General features: G+C 43.6%; 1 protein-coding gene across 1 annotated transcript in view; it reads right to left on the bottom strand.

Annotated features, from left to right (window-relative positions):
- CCDC33 (coiled-coil domain containing 33) overlaps positions 1-21,782 on the bottom strand; it is a 214,027-nt gene that overhangs the window by 171,752 nt on the left and 20,493 nt on the right. Inside the window, exon 3 of the mRNA XM_077472696.1 lies at positions 8,031-8,165. Within this exon, the coding sequence (XP_077328822.1) occupies positions 8,031-8,165 (135 nt within the window). The remainder of the gene's footprint in view (positions 1-8,030; positions 8,166-21,782) is intronic.

The following is a 21,782-nucleotide window of genomic DNA, read 5'->3' as shown; positions in this document are numbered from 1 at the left end:
ATATGTTAATACCAAAGTTTAATCTGATTATTTTTACCTTCCCTGGCCCCCTTCCTCATCAACATGCTAATGACATTTTTAAATAAAACCTTTCCCTTTTTCATTACATACCTTATTCAAAATATCATTATTGGGCCTCTGTGCCTGGCTATGCATTGCAGGCAGATCATGATCAGTATGAGGGGGTGACAGGGTGCTATACATACCCTGCTTCCCCGAAAATAAGATCTAGCGTGTTTGTCGGTAATGGCTGCAATATAAGCTCTACCCTCCCCAAATAAGCCTTACCCTGTTTCCACGAAAATAATTATTTGGGGTGTAGGGCTTATATTGCAGCCATCTCCGACAATCACGCTAAGTCTTATTTTCGGGGAAACAGGGTAGCTTCCTGAAAACATCAAGCCTCACATTCTCTGAGGAGTCCTTTGGCCCTGATGCAAGCAGAGAATTGGCTATTGGGAGGAGTTGTGCACATCTTAAAACGCTATGATTGGTAGATATCAATCTGGAAGACTGAGAGGTAATAGGCAGACTGTATTTGCATATCAGTCACCCTAAGCCTTCGTTCACATTGGGCCAAGTTGACATACGATTTGACATGCCAAATCGTAGTCTATTGCCGGCAATGGCACCGTCCAAATCGGTGCAATGCCAACATTGCGGCATGGCACTGATTCCCAAAAGTAGTTCCTGCACTACTTTTGGAGACTTTGGGGGCGATTTCAATAAACATCTGTGCATGAACCTGCACAGATGTCTTTCAAAACGCCCCCGAACTCACACTGAAATGCTGCCCGTGTTATTGAGCCACAACATGCAGAAGAGTTGGTGGAGTGGATAACAAAGCCACCCTCATCCTCCTCATCCTCAGTCACTCTGGGCTCAGAGTAGTTTTCCTTCCAACGCAGCTGCCAAAGCGGCCTATTCCACCGGCTCCTTGTCCACAGTCACTTCTTCCGTAGCCCCACCATCATGCATGGAGAAGTCCCCAGAATTATTCTACCACAGTGTCGGTTATATGCTGCTGGGGATACGCAATGATTTGAAGGCTCCAATGTTGGTTCACAGGTTGAGGAAGGGAGTAACATGAGCCTAGAGAGAGGGGAGTGCCACAGAAGGGCAAGAAACCGGCAGTCATGTTCCCCCAGTTGCAGCATACTGCCAAGTTTGCTCCAGTGACGGGAAGGGAGGGGATGATGTGGTCACTGACTGTACTTGGGTGCCTGAGAGAAGATAGGAGGAAAGTGAGGAGGCACAACTTCAACGAGGCAAGATGTCCTCTAGGGGGTAGCTTATGGGCAGCCACCCTATTGTATCACACCGCAGAGCTCCGCAGGTGCAGGGCACCCTACTATACCTCCAGGCCTCTCAAACCTGCACTAAGAGTAATGAATTTATAGCAATAGGTGTCCCAAGTACTTGCAGCCAATCTGCTAGCAGTACACCACCAATTGATTTTAGCAGGAAAATTTCCCTACCCCAGTTGCTGAACCGTCAAAAGAAATTCAGTCCCAGCCATCCACATGCTCAGTGTCTAAATGCTAGCTTGGTCAAATTGCTAGCACTGCAACTGCTGCCTTTTTCAGCTGGTAAAATGGTATGTGGAATATGCTGTACCTCAGTGGCAGGTTCCCAAACGTAATTTATTTTCCGAAAGGCCATTCCGGCTCTCTACCGGCATGTGGAAGGCAATGTTTTGGCCTCGTTGGACAGGGCGGTCAGCAGTAAGGTTCATATTACCACTGACTCATGGTCCAGCAGACATGGGCAGAGATGTTACCTTTCCTTCCGCTCAGCTGGCTGACATTCAAAGTGAATGCAACCTGCCCACCAACCTCCTCATTTGTGACATGCCCACCAGGTGGAACTCAATGCTGGAAATGCTGCAGCGGCTGCACACACAGCAGAGGGCCATTAAAGCGGGATTCCGCTCTTTTTTTTTTTTCTTACCTGTGTCACAGGTGGGCGAGTGCTACCTTCGATTGGCATCCACGTCCGGCGTTTATTTGACCCCCGGCGCGACGAATCTTTTCCTCAGGATGACTTATTAAAACCTGCTCTGGCGTTTTCCATTTTAACTGTGGGCGTCTGAAGCCCACAGGCATTTACTTCCTGGTATATGATGACGTCTGGCTCCCAGCATGCTCCGCTCCATCTTGCACATGCTCAGTGTGCAATAGTGGTAATGGCAGATACAGCTGCCTGCCCACTTTAAAAATGGCAAATTCGTACACGCCCTCGTCACGTGACCGGCGTCCTAACGAAATCTCGCGAGATTTCGCAATTTCATTGTCCCCCATGGATTCTTGGGAAATAGCTTACAAATTTCCCAGGGACCATTGCGAGGACGATAGCCACGCCTACTCCCACGGGAGGACAACCCGGAAGTCAGCTGAAACATCAGAAATAAAAGGTAAGTAAATAATATTTTTTTTTTTCAGGGTTCGTTTAGGTAAGTATGCTATCTGTTGATTTTAATAACATGAAGTTTCATTTTCAGGTACCAAACCACTTTAATGAGTACCTGTGTGAGTATGGCACCTAGGACAGGGTCAGAGGGGCTTGGCTTCTTTTCTCCATGCCACTGGCTACTGATCAAGGATGCATGCACTGTCCTGTCACCATTTGAGGAGGCCACAAAGATGGTGAGCAACGATAATGCATGCATCAGTGACACTGTCTCTCTAGTCTTCCTGCTGGAGCACACGCTTCATGGAATCATGGACACTTGAGGCAGAACAGCAGGAGGAAGAGGAGGACTTCCTTTCCTCTTAAGACCTCCTTTATCCAGATAGCATTCCTGCGGGCCCACTAAACACACAGTTAGGAAAAGAGGAGGAGGATTGTGCCAGTATGGATATAGAGGATAACACTCAACAGCAGTCTTCAAAGGATGGTTTTAAGTCCCCAGAAACCCAAGGAGTTGTACGTGGCTGGGAGGAGATAGTTATGGATAATGTGATCCTTAGTGACCCAGAGGACTCAGAATTGAATGCATGGCCTCCCTGGTTCTGCAAAGCCTGCTAAAGGGCCCTAGGATTTGTGGTATCAAGGAGTGGGATCATTACTGGCTGGCAACCCTTCTTGATCCACGTTACAAGGGTAAGGTTGCAGAACTCATCCTGCGTTCGCAGAGGGAGCAAAGGATGAAACATCTTCAGGAGGCCTTAAAGATTTTTGCAATGCATTTCCAGACCCTGAGAGGTTACCATTCCCTGGTGCTGGACAATGTGTTGCTGAGGCTTTGGTCAGTCAGAGGAAGAGTGATGGAGAAGGTGGCCGGCTGACCAATACCTTTAAACAAATTTTCAGTCCTCAGCGCCAAGGTCTGATCGGTTCAAGCAACCATCACCAGCATCTGCATTATATGGTGCAGGAATATCTAGGGACAAGAGCAGACTTTGAGACCTTTCAAACAGAGCATTCACTGGGTCTTGAGGATGGACAACTGGCCAGAACTTGCTCATTATGCAATTGAGCTACTGGCCTGTCCTGCATCCAGTGTGCTTTCTGAATGCACATTCAGTGCTGCTGGAGGGTTTATAACGGATCAAAGAGTGTGTCTGTCCACAGACTCTGTTGATAGGCTCACATTCATAAAAATGAATCAGTCTTGAATCGGCAGGCACCTGATGCTGATGTAACTGATTGAATTTGCTATGGATCTGGGATCCCTTAAAGACTGCCTATGCTGACTATCCTATTCCCCCTCAATCTCCTCAGCACTGCGCCTCCATCTCGCACGAGCAGACACTGCTGAACAATGGACGCCTGCATGGCCGCCGTGTCCCAGACAGATGGCTCATGCAAGGAACCAAGCCTCGATATTGCCTGAGGCTTTGCGCATGCACGGGGACACCCGCCGCCACACAGAAGCACCACAGAGGCCTGGAATGTAGGAGCGTTCTAGCCGCCATGAGAGGCTGACAACTAGAGCCAGGGATGCGTAAATAGCAAATGAACACAGACAGCTGCCATGGAGGCTTGTCATCCTGAGGTACTCCATCTTCCAGACCTTTGCCAGGCAGCTCCACTGGGAGGACGTTCATCGCAGCCATATAAAGGCCACCCATTATCACAGGGATTTACCACCTGAAACACCACTCGCCCACCCGTGGCTGGACCCTGGGCTGCTGCACCGCTTTTATCCCTGATGCCCGAATCCAGCCGCTTGTGCTTGGGGCTTATTCCTGAAGACTGGAACATCAATCCACCACTGTGTAGGTAAGCACATAGGGTCCATAGAGGACTTTATGGGAATGGGGGTCCTATAGCATTGGAGAGGAGGCAGGGTAAACCCACACATAGGCTGCCATGGAGTCTGTCAGGAAAAACTTTTTTTTACTACTTTCTGTGTTGCTGGAGATTTTCCTTAATTTCCAGTGAAAATATTGTCCCTGGCACAGGAAGTCAGGTGACATCTCTTTACTGGAGCTTTAGACACTAATAGAACCTGCTGTGGGTTTTAATCTTTCTCCACCCTATTCAAGACCTAAAAAAAAAAAATAATAATAATAATTATAAATACACATTAAAATTTTTCTTTTCCTGGAGTTATTTCTCTTTTGATATGTTCCATACTTTGCTACAATCTGCATTGCCATCTAATCTGACATCCTGCCTCTTTCATCATGAGCACTGTTACAAAGGCCGGCTCCTTGCACTTCTTGTACTTTCCTTTATCTGAATGCACTGTGCACTTTCCCCTACACATTTGTTGGGATATGCGTCCTACGTAATTTCAACAAGTTCCTTATGGCAGTGGCTTCCTTTCTTCCGCACCTAGAAATTCAAATGTACTGCTCTGTCCAATCTATTTTCAGTGTAATTATTCACATGGGGTCTGATTTACTTGCACGGTGCATATCGATTACGATCTCAGAATTTATCTAGCTGATTGTACACTGATGTTGCAGACTTGCAGTACTAGTTTGCTATGCATGTTGAACTTTCATGCTGCTTCCTTCTGTTTCTATAAGGTGCACTACATGAATGTCTGCGCTACATTAATTTATTTTTCTTAAAAGAAAGCTGAACTATAGCCTTCCCTTCAGTCTTGCACAGTTGTACAGGTTCCTCTCTTGTACTGAAAATATGTATTTTGATTTCACTGTATACTGTGAGCAGTACACAGTGTGCATTAGAAGCTGCAGCAAGCCAGACAGTTCCTTATTAATTTTCTGACTGTAGGACATCTAGCAACATCCAGGACTTTGCTCCCCAGCCTTAGGCTCAGTTCACATCTATGTGTTTTTAATGTTTTTTGCAGAAACACAATACAGTACATTTAACATGGTTTCTCATGGCACACCATCTGCGTTTTTGGAAAGGGTGCATGTAAAACACTGCATGTGATTGCATGTACACATCACATGCAATGTCTTTGCGGCGCAAATTGAGCCATACATTTGTATGGCTCAAATTTCATCGCATCCGCACCAAAATGGTGCAAGACCCTTTTTTCCTTCACCTGAATCGCATTGAATGGGTGTTCACACCCATGCAATGTAATTCTGGCAATTGCACTGCGTTTTGCTATCTGTTTCGGGGTGTCGTTAATCTAACATTGACAACAGCAGCAAATCACATAGATGCCGTGCATTTGCATTAGAGTGCGATGTGGGGAAATGCAGTGAATTTTGTGCATCGCATTAGTGTGAACCAGGGCTTAGGGACTTTTTTAAGAGCAAAATAGTGCATTTATGGTTCAATGGACTTAACTGGAGAAGCTGCAGAAAAGCATGTAGTGCGTTCTTGCCGCAATATTACCACGATTTGCGTTTTTTTAATCCACCCAACAACAAATTTGCCAAAAAAACCCCCCAAAAAAACATAAAAAATGCAAAATGCATCAAGAGAAGTGCAAAAAAGTGTCAAAAATGTATGTGCAAAAATGCAAAATGCACTCCTAAAAGCACTGCAGAAACTAATCAAAGGCAAATTTCATAGGTATGAATCAGGCCTTAGGCTGGCCATACACCACACAATTATCTTATTCAATTTCCTTTAGATTTGCCTTCAACTATGTAGTGCAAGGGCCTGCCTGACTGTATACAAATTGAAAGGGTGCTCAAAGCAATGTGCTGTTTGACCTTATACTATATAGTTTTGGTAAATCTAAAGAAAAGTTGAACAAGAAAATGTTGGTGTATGGCCAGCTTTAGACCCCTTTCTCACAGGTATTCTGATCAGGTCCACCTGTCAGTTTTTCAGGTGGACCTGATCAGACAGCCCATTCACCCCTATGGACCAGCGGGTGTAAACTGACTTTTATCTATTTACTCGTGTTTACCTCAGATCCAATCCAATTAGGTCCGCTAAAAAAAATGGAATGGAATCCATCCTACTCCATCTAGGCAGAACGGATCGGAATGTAGTTGGGTGTAAACCAACAGCAGAATCCTTTACACCCAGCTGCCCATAGAGCAGAGCGGGCTCTGTCTGTGTCCACCTTGCATAAACAGTGCAGATATGGACCTGCTATCTGCCTGCTCTACTCTGATCAGAAGGGGATCAGCAGACAGATAAAACTGGAGTCTGTGTGAAAGGGGCCCTACTGTCCCTGGCTCATCGCTTTCTTTTATTGGACTTCAGTTCATTCCATCATGGAGGCTCAGCATCACACATGGGCATTACCTAGAATGATCTGCATACAAATGTGCTCTGCCTAGAAATGCCCACCCATGACACCCAACCATGAAGGCATTTTGATATTTGCATTACTCCTTCCAAGAGCCAGCCTACTAGTTTCATCAGGGCTGATAGCTCTTAAGAGGAATACTGAAGGAAGATGCTATGAGCACTTCAGCAGCTATATACAGCCCCCCTCACCAGCCATGATCTACTTCATCATAAAAAAGGGCATGTTGCTTTAATAGATAGAGCCTGAATCAAGTTTTTCTTGATTTTGCTGTTTCTCGGTCACTACATTATGGTCTGTAATGTATAGGAGGATGCTTCGGCTCTTTGACATTTATTTGACAATGTTTATGTTTGTGTACACCATGTACACTTTGCAATAAAAATGAATTGGAAAAAAAAGGGCATTAATGCTTTTTGGTCAGTTTTGGTGCCCAATAATTTGAATGGGCTGTCATAATGCAAAACACATTAATGCAAGAAAAACACCTGCATGGAAATTCAATGGGATGGGCAGGTGTTGATTGGAATCCTAAAGGATGGTTGGATATGCAAGTTCAATGCAACTGTCCTTGGGCATCAAAGAGGTAGAGGTCCAGCACATCCCTAAACATGAATGGTCACTTTAGACTTTAGTCAGCCAGTCTTGTGTATATATATATATATATATATATATATATATATATATATATATATATATATATATATATATATATATATATATATATATATACACACATATAATATATATAATTATATACTTGCATGTATTATCAACATTTAAAAAAAATATATTATATATAACCTTCCTTACATACAAATGTATTTATTAATTTTGAACCCGTTGATGGTGCCAGTAAGGCCTGTCCTTGGATTGACAACGCTGATCGGGCCTGTGCCTCTACAGGAGCACCAATGTTACCCTAGGACGTATGGGCTGCTTGTTGGCTGCGCGTTGGCATGCATGTAAAAGTAGGCTATTGATCAGCTTCTAGCTTCCGTTCTGCTCAACGCTATGATATGGATGCTCATACCAGAAGATAAAGAGACACGCATGGCTGCCTTTTACATAGTTACATAATAAAAAAAATATTATGCAGTTATGTATGTCCATTGTTACTCCCATTTAGGGAGTAGCTTAACTGTAATAAAAACAGGGCAATAAATTGGTAGCTGGTAATTTGCCATGATAGAAAAGTCATAATTTGGGAATAAATGGAATGGTATTTGCAGTTCTCAAATGTATCTTACATTATAGAGACAAGTGACCATATACTGTACAGTATATGCAGGTTATGAACAGAGTAGAGACTCTTTTTTGCCTGTCAAAAGTTGACTGCCCTCCCATCCCCCCTTTTGCTGCTATTTGCCCTTGAAAAGTGCGTACTCACGTGTGTCTTTCGAAAGGAGGCCGGTGTTTTTGGAGGAGAAGGGAGTAGCAAAGGAGCGTCGTAGGGTGCCCTATGAGTTACAGGATACACCACAGAAGGAGGCAAAGTTCTATGAGTTTCATCTTTATGTTCATCCTTTCAGAGAAATTTGGCAAATGTTAACAGAATCCATAAAAAGATAATATGTAGAATACAATGACAACAGGAAAATACACACAAATAAATATATTAATTCCTGTCATTTATACTTAGTGATTTATGTTACCCTTGATTCCACCAGGTAATTGTGTTGAGGTTTATATGGTAACCAATGACAACATAAAGATGTCACATTTTAATGAACATTTATGCAAACTTAGTTAAATGCAATGAATAAATAAAATAATAATAATAATAATAATAACACATACAATAAAAAGAATGAATTATGAGGTGGATTATTATTTAACAACAGATAAATGTAATGTTTACAGATTCTTATCAGAACTAAAGGAATTTCCAGTTTTCCAGCTGCAATCACAAATTAAAAATACTAGAAGCGCTACTAAACCCACAGCCAATCAGATGGAAAGACTCTGCAACGGTGCATGCTACCTGGCCTCCACACACCGTGCAATAGCAATTCATATAAGATATGATCAGCAACTCGTGACTTGACAGCTTAAAATCACTTTTATTGAAGTACAAATAGGGGTAAAATTCCTCAGTACACACAGCTTAGCTACAGCTACGATCAACTCTCCACCAAAAAAATACTCTCTTCTCTCTCTATACTGCCTTCCTGGACCAGTTGATAACCTTGCATGACTTCCAATACCATCTCTACACCGATGACACATAAATCTATCTCTCCACTCATCCACTTGTTGGGTAGGTGCAGCGTGGTGTGGTAGTTTGTAAACACTCCGAGTCCCAATTTTTAAAGAATGATGTATTGAAACAGCAGCTTAACACCACAAACAGGTCCTCCGGGGAGGCTCACTTGTTCAGTGCCACTTACAACTGCGAACGAGAATCGACAATTCCTAAAAGACTCATGGATGCTGACAGCATCTGCCACGAGGAGCGAAGTGTGGCCTGGCCGATCTGACCCAAACAGGAAGTTTCCTGGTAAAGTAGACGTGGCCCCTGCTCTTTCCCTACTCCACTGGAACCTCTACCTATCACTGGCACTGTGCTTGACAGTTGGGGTACTTGTCCCTAACCTGTCCACTTGCAGAAAGGGTGCCAAGCCAAGGGGTCAGGGTCTTAAATAGACTCTGCTTGACTTAAGATGGCCACCAGGGTCACATGGAGCATATGCATTCAATCGGATCATTGCCCACATGACCGAGGAAATCATAGAGAAACACAGCTTCTCTTAACTTCCTCTCCCATCTGCATTGCCACTGAGGTTGAGTGCCACCTGCAGTGGAAAATATAGACGGCACGTGCCTATAATCTCACCACTTCAGTCTCCTATAGATGTCATACAAAGTACTCAAACTTAATCTGTCAAAAATTGAGCTTGTGATAGTTCTTCTCCCCTGATCCCCAGCCTCAGCTTTACCATCAAGATCAATAGTACAACTATCAGTTTCTCCACACATGCCAGGGTGCTAGGTGTATTTATAAACCAGGGATCACTAAATGACAGAGCTCGGTGCGGACCTGGACTGAATAACAGTCCTGCCCAGACTGTGGCCATGCCACTTAGCACCCGAGTGTCCTCTCCCGGGTGTCCTGCCTGTAAGCAGGTGCTAACAGGAGAGAAAGGAGAAAAGTGAGAGAGAGCAAGAGGCTCCATGTGCACCGGGCAAGTTGGCCCCACCCTCATGCCCAGCTCCCGCTGGGGTAGATCTGCACACAGAGGGGGAGTCTTTTCAAATTAACAAGCAGGTAATCTCTCATAATATGTTGGGCATCTCCCACCTCCTGTCCAGACCTGGCCCACCTCGCGCCTACTGCCCTGCTGTGAGGAACAACAGTGGTGAACAGGTAGGAGACCTGGGAGAGGATATCCAGGCTAGTAAACGCCTCTGCCCTGATGTGTTAAAGTGATTGTAACGTTTTTTTTTTATTTGAAATAACAAATACCCATATCATCAATGTCTTGCCACCTTAATCCCTACACCATTAAGAAAATGTGTCCCTTCTTAGCCACCTTAGCTCCCCCCTTCATGACCAGGCCATTTTTTGCGATACGGCTGCGTTACTTTAACTGACAATTGCGCGTTCATGCAACGCTGTAACCCAAATAAAATTGATGTGCTTTTTTTCTCACAAATAGAGCTTTCTTTTGGTGGTATTTGATCACCTCTGCATTTTTTTGTTTTTCTTTGCGCTATAAGCAAAAAAAGACTGACAATTTTGATTAAAAAAAACAATATTTTTTACTTTCTGCTATAAAAACACACCCAATAAAAAAATGTAAAAAATCAAATTTCTTCATCAATTTAGGCCAATATGTATTCTGCTACATATTTTTGGTAAAAAAATATGGGATAGATTTATGGAATTGCTATTTAAATTTTAACGAGTAATGGCAGCAATCAAAGATTTTTAGCAGGACTGCGACATTGCAGTGGACAAATTGGACACTAAGGCCCTTTTCGCACGACCCACCCCCTCAGATCTGCCTGTCTGTTTTTTTAGGTGGATCCGAGCGAGTCACCTATTGACTTCTATGGGGAGGCGGATGTCAGTGGAGATGTGTCCGCTGACACCCACCTGCCATCTGATCCGACAAGATTCGCTCAAAACAGATGGATGGCGATAGGTTCATCATCCGTCCAGTTGGATCGGATCGGATGAAAATTGACAGGCTGTCCGTTTTTATCCAATCTCCCCATAGAGAACAGTGGGGCTCTGACAGGTCCGCACAGTGAGCAGAGACAGACCTGTCACTCGCCTGCTCAGCGGAGGATCAGCTGAGTGATCCCCTGCTGAGCTAGAGGGGGCGTCCTACAGATCCGCCAGTGTGAAAGGGGCCTAAGTGACACTTTTTGGGGACCAGTGACACCAATAGAGTGATCAGTGCTAAAAAAAAATGCACTGTCACTGTACTAGTGACATTGGCAGGGCAGGGGTTAACATCAGGGAGATCAAAGGGTTAAATGTGCTCTTAGGGTGTGCTTTCTAATTGTGGAGGTGGTTTGGCTGTGAGAAGACAGGTCTTTGTTCCTGCTTAGCAGAAACACAAGATCTCTGTCTCCCCTACTAGCAGAACAGTGATCTGCCTTGTTTACACAGGCAGACCGCCATTCTGCCTTTCTCGTCAACGATCTATGGGTCCCAGGTGGCATTGAATCTTCTGGAGCTGCTGATTGGCTCCTGCTGTGTCCAATCACAGCAGGAGTGAGTCGCTGGTGGCGCACGTGCGTGCCCCAGACCCCAAAGTGCCAGATCACATACCGCAGCTGCCCTGTTGCATTAAATCTGTGCGGGACAGTTGTGAACCGGTTAACTATAACCACAAAGCTATTATTTCACTCCCTACTAATCTACTGCCTCCATATTGCAACACCCTTTTCGTTAGCCTAGTTCTACATAGACTACTGTATGCCCTCCTCAATCGATCATGAACACTGCTGCCAGACTCATTCACCTTACCAACCGATCTGTGGCTGCTGCTCCTCTCTGCCAATCCCTCCACTGGCTTCTATTTGCCCAGCATATAAAATATTAGCAACATACTGTACAAAGCCGTTCACAACTTTGCCCCAGCTACATCACCAACCTCTTCTCAAAATATCAACAAGACTGAACTTATTATCTCTGGAGAAGAGACGCTTGGGAGGGGATATGATTTCAATGTACAAATACCATACCGGTGACCCCACAATAGGGATAAAAAAGGGAATTCAAAAAGACACATGACTATTCACTAAAATAAGAAAAGAAGCTTTTTAACCTTAAACTGCGTAGAGTGTTCCTTACTGTAAGAGCGGTAAGGATGTGGAATTCTCTTCCACAGGCAGTAGTTACAGCAGGGAGAACCAATAATTAAAAAAAAAACAATTAGATAAGTACCTGAACGACCACAACATACAGGGATATACAATGTAATACTGACATAAAAGCACACACACAGGTTGGACTTGTGTCCTCACCAACTATGGAACTATGTAACTGTCTACTTCTCTCCTCCCAAGACCTCCTGCTTTCAACTCCCCTCATCGCCTCCTTCCATGCTTGTCTCCAGGACTTCTCCAGAGCCTTTTACATCCTCTGGAACTCCCAAACCTATTCTATCCACTTTTTGGTGACCCTTGAAAACTAATTTTTGCAGGGAAGCCTATCCCTCCTCCACTCAATAAACTGTACTTCTAGCCTTCGCATAAAGAAGCACATGGAAGCTGGACTCATGTCAGACAAAAGAAACGAAAATCCCCAGCTCAACTCACCAGACAGCCAACTACCAACCAAATGTGTTAAAATCAGGGGTTATATTGGTGAGGGGGCGCACTGGACACCTTTGCTGCCATTGTGCTATGTGCTGGTTGTCCAGTGCACCCCTGCTGCCTCCAGGCCCACCTGCCCTCTATCTACCCATTAGAATGCATGTGCTTCTACTATGGAGGCTCTCATAAATTTGTAGCGTTAGGACTACAGATAATACCGGGGTGCCATGAAGTGGCTCTACAGCTTACGTGTGTTTTTGCTTTTAGACATGAGAATTCAGTTGGTAGCAAACTGGCTGGTGAGTTGGACTGGGAATTTTTTTAGTTTTGTTTGAAACTATACTTCTAATCTATTCATCAGCTTATCCCTCACAGTTTTTACCTTCTGTGCCACTTGTCCCTCCCTTTTAGATTGTAAGCTCCCACGAGCAGGCCATCCTAATCCTCTTGTACTGCAATTTGAATGTGGTAAACAGTTTAAAGCACTACTCAAACGGTTGGCACTATATAAATCCTGTATCCTGGACAACACTGGATAAACCTCTTTAGCCCAAAATGTTTGGTAATGTAGCAAAGAATAATAAGATGCAAAACAAAGTCACACTGTCATCATTAGGAATATCAGAGTAGCGAGTACTAAAAGGGTTTTATCTTTGACTACAGATTTATCCAATCCCATCTTGAATTTTGATACTCGAAAGATAAGGCTGCCAAACCCTGCAAGATTTAGTTTTTTAACCACTTCAGCCCCAGAAGAATTTACCCTGTTCCTGACCAGAGCACTTTTTGCGATTCGGCACTGTGTCACTTTAACTGACAATTGCGCAATCATGCGTCATTGCACCCAAACAAAATTGACGTCCTTTATTTTTTGCGCTATAAACAAAAAAGAATGACAATTTTGAAAAAAACACATTATTTTTTACTTTTTGCTATAATAAATATGGTGTTCAGCAGCTTTTCGTAAAGGGGTTGTACTGCGCTGATTTTTTTCTGTATCTATAATAAATATACCCCAAAAATATATAAAAAAACATATTTTTTCCTCAGTTTAGGCTGATATGTATTCTTATTCTACATATTTTTGGTAAAAAAAAAATCGCAATAAGCAAATAATGATTGGTTTGTGCAAAAGTTATAGCATCTACAAAATAGGGGATAGTTTTATGGCATTTTTATTTTACTTTTTTTTTTATTAATAATGGAGGCAATCTGCGATTTTTATCGAGACTGCAACATTAGGGCGGACACATCAGATACTTTTGACACTATTTTGGGACCATTGTCATTTATACAGCTATAAAAATGCACTGATTACTGTATAAATGACACTGGCAGTGAAGGGGTTATCCACTAGGGGGCGATGAAGGAGTTAAATGTATCCTAGGGAGTGATTCTAACTGTGGGGGATGGGCTTCAGGTCACATGACAGTGATCACTGCTCTCGATGACAGGTAGATACAATGTTAATTGGCAGAACTTCCCAGACTTCTATAGGTAGATAGCTTTACAGGTGAAGGCCTCCAGCCGGATACCACTTCTGTATAGTTAGGACCACTGTCTCTTATGGCAACAATCTTGTAGCTGTTACTAACGGTAAAGGTATTCAACTATCTGCAACACGAACAGTTCTCTTTACCTCACACTCACTCAATGTGGGTCTTCACTCAATGAGCTCCCAGTCTCTCTCACTAGACTTCAGATCCACTAACCACTGGATCCCCTGAGCTCTTTCACTGTAGCACTCAGTATCTTCCTCAAGCATCACCCCTGCTTCACGGCTGGGTCCCTGTCTGGTACTCACAGATACTCCTCAAGATACTCCTCAAGCTTCACCCCTGCTGACACGTTAGGTCCCTAGCTTGGCACTCCACAAGCATCACCTCTGCTGTCCTGCTAGGTCTCTGACTTGGCACTTGCTGATGCTTTCCCACTTCTTCACCGTCCACCGGCTGGTGAGAAGTCTGCTCTGGTACTGGCCTCGGCTCACTCACTGTGGTCTCTGGTAGCAAGGTGGATGGTCCCTTTGTGGCAACAGCTTCCTCTCTACCTTCAACCACGACTGGTTCCCCGACTGGCAGAACCGTTACGTCTGGTTGGACTACAAGCCCGCAGTCCCAAACTGCACTACTTCTTGATAGGCTCTCAGATCGCTTAACAGCCAGATGTCCCCAGGATAGGCCTTAGGTTTCTGGTCTAGCAGCCTGGGAAAATACGGCACATGTCCACCCAGACAGCTGTCCAGGAGGCACAGAACCCCCGATCACCTGACTCCACCCAAATAAATAGGTTCTCCCAGCAGGCCAAGGGACCCAAAAAAATCCTTGCCCATTGGGTGAGACACCCCATTTATTCCTAATCTGTCCATGCAATACCCTTGTCTTATCTAATATCACCAGATACCCGGCCACCTAGCAAGAGAAGAGAGAAGTGCAGCAATTCCAGAATAGCTGCCACAACTAAAAAAAAAACTCACTCTTAGCGGCTGTAGGCTTGTAGTTCTCTATTAACTACCACGGCACTATGAGCGCTGTAGTAGTTCATTGATTCTTCCAGTCAGAATGTATCGGCTTGCTCGTATGAGGTACGAGCAAGCAAATACACTTAAAGGTCTGCAGAAGACCTGCATGGCAACAGCAATCTGCTGATTACTGGTGCAATGCTTTACAGGCTCCGTCAACAAAAATAAGTGCATATTTTTTTACCTGCAAAGAAATGTGCATTTATTATTTTTTGTCAAAAAGTGAACTTATCCTATAACACTATTAAAATTTTGTACATAACGTTTCTTATACGTAAATATAAATGCAAGGGTTTTGTAGGGCATCCAGTTTTTGTATGTGTTTTTAAAAGGCTGTAATGCAGTGAACACTGTGCAGGAATATGTCTACAGCCATGGCCAAAAATTTGGAGAATGACACAAATATTCATTTTCACAAAGTCTGCTGCCTCAGTGTTTTTAGATCTTTTTGTCAGGTGTTACTATGGTACAGTGAAGTATAATTACAAGAATTGCATATGTCAAAGGCTTTTATTGACAATTACATTAAGTTTATGCAGAGTCAATATTTGCATCGTTGACCAGTGGCGGCTGGTGGAATATTTGGGGGGCATCAAACAATGCACTCACAGCCACTCCCCAGTCAGGTTACCCGCAGCCCCCACCCCCAACCCCATGGGTCAGTCGGGTCCGCACACAACCACCACAACTGTCAATGAGCTCCACCCTTACCCGCGGGCAGCGCTTCCCTCCGGACGGCAGCTTTGTCCGCTGCATCTCCTCCAATAGCCTCCAGGTTGTGGTCCAATGTTGTTTTGTCCAATTGGGAAACGAGGATTAGGACCCACTTCCTGATTCGGGGGGAGCAGATTCAGTGTGACAATAGCAAATATTAATTCGCTATTATCACACAACTAGGTAGTGTCGGAGCGCATTGCTCTGCGCCCTGAGCCCACCCTTTTTTGAAGCCTATTAGAGACTCTGGCTCTAATCACGTGCTTAAAAAAACACCCCCATTGGAATCCATGCATCTGGCGCCCCTAATGTAGATTAGGGGATGAACGCATGGATAGGGGAGGCGGTGCTCCAGTGCTTCTAATGGATGGGCCGCCACTGGTGTTGACCCTTCTTTTTCAAGACCTCTGCAAATCGCCCTGGGATGCTGTCAATCAACCTCTGGGCCACATCCTGACTGACTGCAGCCCATTCTTGCATAATAATTGCTTGGAGTTTGTCAGAATTTGTGGGGGTTCTTTTGTTCACCCACCTCTTGAGGATTGCCCACAAGTTCTCAATGGGATTAAAGTCTGGAGAGTTTCCTGCCCATGGACCCAAAATTTGGATATTTTGTTCCCCAAGCCAATTAGTTGACACTTTTCCCTTATGGCAAGGTGCTCCATCATGCTGGAAAAGGCATTGTTCATCACCAAACTGTTCTTGGATGGTTGGGAGAAGTTGCTCTCAGAGAAAGTTTTTGTACCATTCTTTATTCATGGCTGTGTTCTGCAAAATTGTGAGTGAGCCCACTCTCTTGCCTGAGAAGCAACCCCACACATGAATGGTCTCAGGATGCTTTACTGTCGGTAGTGCTCACCTGTTCTTCTTCAGACAAGGTTTTTTCCGGATGCCCCAAACAATCGGAAAGGGGATTCATCAGAGAAAATGCCACAGGTCTCAGCAGTCCAATTCCTATACCTTTTTCAGAATATCAGTCTGTCCCTGATGTTTTTCTGGAGAGAAGTTGCTTCTTTGCTGCCCTTCTTGACACCAGGCCATCACCTGCCTGCTGCCATTCCTGAGAAAGCTCTGCACTTGTGGTGCCCCGATATCACAACGGAATCAACTGTAAGAGATGGTCCCTGCATTGCTGGACTTTCTTGGGTGCCCTGAAGCCTTCTTCACAAATACAGTGTAAATGTTATTTTATGGGTTCATGTTCATGGAAAAGAGGGACTTTGCAATTAATTGCAATTAATTTGATCACTTAACATTCTGGAGTGTATGCAAATTGCCATCATAAACACTGAGACAGCAGACTTTGTGAAAATGAATATTTGTGTCATTCTGACAAACTTTTGGTCACGGCTGTATGCTTAGCAGTGGTGCACTACATTGAACAAATGCTAAAACAACGCCCTGCAGCCTCATGACCACTAGATGGCGTTGGGCTCTCCTTTCAGGCTGCCTGTCAGGTTGGAGCCTTTTTCCATAGAACAGATGAACAATGAAAGTCCATAATGTTTACAGACTGGCCACACATGTCACAATCTGATTGCACAGTTTATTGAGTGTGGACAAAATTGTACAGACATGTGCGTAGAATTATATAATAGACACTGTATTAATAACATTTTAATATGGACACACTGGGTGGATGCGTTATTAGAGCTAAGAATATTTTAAAGTGAGCCAAACATCAAACACCTTAAAATCAGTCTTTCCGTTTGTCATAAGATATTTTCATTTTTGCACTAACCAACCTAAATTGAGTAGATTGTACAGCCATATTGTAATGTATGTATGTGACCATGATAGGATTGTAATATTATTCACTTATTTACATTTTATATTCCTTTATATTAATTTATATCCATTTATTCTCCACATTTACAGACAGTCTATGGATTAGGACAATTTACAGCACTGCTGTAAATTCATTATAATTCCATGACTTACATCTTCTTTTTTGAAAAAAAAAAAAAGAATTAGTGGCTAAAACTATTATAAGCATGTATCTAATGTGGTATCCATCCCCAAAGTTAAGCTCCGATGGGTGGATGGAAATGCGTTAGTGTGTGGCCTGGTTGGAACTCAGGCTGAGTTGCCACATACTACATTACAGCGGGTCTGTAGTTGCCACATACTACATTACAGCGAGCCTGTAGTTGCCACATACTACATTACAGCGGGTCTGTAGTTGCCACATACTACATTACAGCGAGCCTGTAGTTGCCACATACTACATTACAGCGGGTCTGTAGTTGCCACATACTACATTACAGTGGGTCTGTCTTGATGTGCAGCTCATGGGACATTTCTTTCACTATACATTGAAGATGGGGATGGGGTGAGCTCCTTCTCCAGCCGGCACTCAGCTGTGCTCACATCGGTGGGCACAGGACTAGAACCCCTTAAAGCCTGAGTGGCTCACACAATTCTTTATTTGGATGAATGCTACATTTATTTTTGATTGAAGGAGGTCCACTTAAATTTTTTTTTTTAATTGGGCATACGGCTACAGTTTTTTTTTTTTTTTTTTTAACCTTGGCTAGAGTATGAAATTAGGCCCTCTGTCATGTTTTTATTACTGTCTGTGTCCCTGCTGAATATAATTACTCTCTCTATTTGTCCCGATGTCACCGAAACAGAGATTAATGAAAAATATAACATTTTACAGCTGTCACCAGAACAAGAGTTGAGGGGACACTTTTCAATGGAGAGACCTGTTTCAGTAACAACTGTCTAAAAGTGGAGGATTGCAGTGGTTCCAGAGGCTGTTTTGGTGGCTTGCCGTAATCAGAATAAGGAGATACAAGCCCTGTTGGCCTAAACTTTAAAGTGGAGCTCCACCCAAAAGAGGAAGCTTAGCTTTCTTGTTTGCCTCCTCCTTCCCCTCCCTGCCACTTTTGCCACCTTTCGGGGGGGGGGGGGGGGGACAGGCACCCGCTCCCACTTCCGGTTGGCTTCGCTGTGGCAAACTCAGTTGGAAGTTTGGCCCTCCATCCTCCTTTCACCGCCACCGGGCCATTCACAAAGCACAGTGTGCTTCATGCATGCGCAGTAGGGAACTGGCGGTGGAGCTGTTGTCAGTTTCCCTTAGCCGAGATGGCAGCGCCAGCATCCCAGAGCTGATTGAAAAATCGTCTCGGTTGAAGACACCTCTGGATTTGTGGACAGGTAAAGCCCCATGCACGCTATCAGATTTTCTGCAGATTTTTTCCTTCAGATTTACCAAAACCATATAATATGAGGTCAAACCTTAGGCGTTTCAATTTGTAAGCAATCAAGCAGGCCCTTGCACTACATGGTTTTGGTAAATCTGAAGACAAATATCAGCAGAAAATCTGATAGTGTGTATGGGGCTTTATTGTCCTTATATTAAAAGCCAGCACTACAGTATTTGTAGCTGCTGACTTTACATTTTTTCTGAAGGAGCCTGGAGCTTCTCTTTAATAAAATCTTTTTGGTGCGTGAGATTCCAAATAATGGGTGAAGAGAGTGAAGTCACCATTATCTGAAGATTCATCAGGTGTTTCCTGGAAATAGATTCGGCAACAACTGCTTTTGGATTTTATTGAAATTCAATTTTTTCACAGTTTTTTGAGTGTTTTAATCCCACAAATAGTGTGGATGAGATTCTTGGTGTTATTTAACCACTTTAGCCCCGGAAGATTTGGCTGCTTAATGACCAGGCCATTTTTTGCGCTACAGTTTTAACTGACAATTGCGCGGTTGTGCGATGCTGTATCCAAACACAATTGACGTCCTTTTTTTTTTACACAAATAGAGCTTTCTTTTGGTGGTATTTGATCATCTCTGCGTTTTTTATTTTTTTGGGTTATAAACTAAAAAAGAGCGTCAATTTTGAAAAAGATGCAATATTTTGTACTTTTTGCTGTAATAAATATCCCCAATTTTTTTTTAAAAAATGCAATTTTTTTTCTAAGTTTAGCTCGATATGTATTCTTCTACATATTCTTGGTAATAAAAATTGCAAATAAGTGTAAATTGATTGGTTTGTGTAAAAGTTGTAGCCTCTACAAAATAGGGGATAGATTTATGGCATTTTTATTAGTAATGGCAGCAATCTGCGATTTTTATCTTGACTGTGACATTATGGCAGACACTTTTGACACATTTTTGGGACGATTGACAATTATACAGTGATCGGTGCTATAAAAATGCCCTGATTACTGTATAAATGTCACTGGCAGGGAAGAGGTTAACACTAGGGTGCGATCAAGGGGTTAATTGTGTTGCCTGACTGTGTGTTCTAACTGTAGGGGGAGGGGATTGACTATAGGAGATGACAGATCATGGTTCCTAGCTCTGCATCTCCTCTCAGAACAGAACAGGGATTTGCATGTTTACATACACAGGTCCCTGTTCTGCCTTTCATGCCTGCGATCACTCGTGGCCAGCAGTCATTGCGACCACCAGTCACGAGCATCGACTCCCCTGCAGTGCAGTGGGCACGCGCCTGCTTCCCTGCTTAAAGGAGCTGACATACAGTTATGACGGCTCGTCGGATCGTGCCGACCAGCTGCAGTATAATGATGGTGGCTGGTCGGCAAGTGGTGAAAGTGTTACTAAACCCAGTAATATGAAAATAGTCCATACCCCCCACCCCCCCCACACACACACACAAAGCCCACAACTTATACATCTTCTTTTTACAATAAAATACTACCACCTTTTTTCGGTGCTCTGTATACCATCATCAATGATAAACTGCAGAGTTTCTCCAGTGCTTAGAGTTCAGGTAGGGGGAGAGTTCCACTTCAGCCTGTATACACTCCCACATGTGGGATGCCAATATCATGTGACCTGGCTATCTCTGAGAACAAGTCATTATTCTCTCCAGCATAAAAGACACAACTGAGCATGTGCACATTGGCTACTCTGCCTGTGTTAGCTGGCCTTCCCCAGATAGGCAGTGCAGGAGGGGGGGGGGGGGGGATCTGTGCATACAGGATAAAACAGCCTTTTTACACAATGCAGAGGATTAACCCCTTAAGTTCCACAGTGAGTATAACAAGCATGCTATGCTGCATATACAAACCGATTTTACTGTTGTGGGTTTAGTAACACTTTAGTCTTTGAACATTTGTAGTGACACACAAGTAACAACACTGCTTATTTTGTAGCACTTTGTTTTGCTATTTTGTATTATACAGTATGTTTTGCAACATTATTTCATTCCAGGTTTTAGTGCTGTATTTGTGGGATATTTATAGTTCTTAGACATATTTGCACAAATGTTTATCCAATACACTGATCCCGTGTCGTTCTGCTGCCTGTCCTTAGGCATAATTTATGTAAAAGCCAATGAAGCCCATGGTCACCGTTGACCCTACCACAGATACTACAGGAAGAAAGAGGAAGTGTCCCAAAAGCAACAGGGATCTTCATTTGATAAGCTGTCACTAGTACAGGTGTCCCCAACTCATAAATGTTGGATTTCCCATCCCTCTCTGCACTGGAGACATTGGTCACCACCAGGACAAATATAATCTTCAAACCTCTGCAGACAGGATACAGATGGTAATATGATTTTTATAGGGATTTTAACACTTCCCCATTCTACCTTCAACAGTAAATCTAGGGCTTTACATGCACTTTAACTGTTAGCGTGTCTATAGAAAGCAATGAACTTGATTTGTAAAGTCTCAGTTTTTTTCTAGAAAAATAATAAACATGTTATACTCACCTGCTCTTTGCAGTTTTTTTGCATAGAGCAGCCCAGATCCTCCTCTTCTCGGGTCCCTCTTCTGTGCTCCTGGCCCCTCCCTCCTGTTAAGTGCCCCACAGCAAACAGCTTGCTTTGGGGTCACCCAAGCTGAGCTGCAGCTCTGTGTGTCCATTCAGACATGGAGCCCTGGTTTGACCCCACCTCCTCTCTCTCCTGATTGGCTAACTGACTTTGACAGCAGCAGGAGCCAATGACACTGCTGCTGTGTCTCAGCCAATCATGAGGTAGGGTCCTGGATGGCCAAGGCGCATGTGGACATCCCTGGATAGAACTGGGCTCTGGTAAATATTAGAGGGGCTGCATAGAATGCATTAAGATAAAAAAAAACTTCTGCCTTTACAATCACATACGTTTGACACCATGAACCAAATAAGTTTATCTTGGTCTCATCAGACCAC

Source organism: Lithobates pipiens, unplaced genomic scaffold (assembly GCF_037356315.1).
Source record: "Lithobates pipiens isolate NorthernLeopardFrog02 unplaced genomic scaffold, aLitPip1_a1.2 Scaffold_8, whole genome shotgun sequence".
Taxonomy (NCBI): Eukaryota; Metazoa; Chordata; class Amphibia; order Anura; family Ranidae; genus Lithobates; species Lithobates pipiens.
Note: the sequence above shows the minus strand (reverse complement) of the source record. Positions and strands in the feature narration are given on the sequence as shown.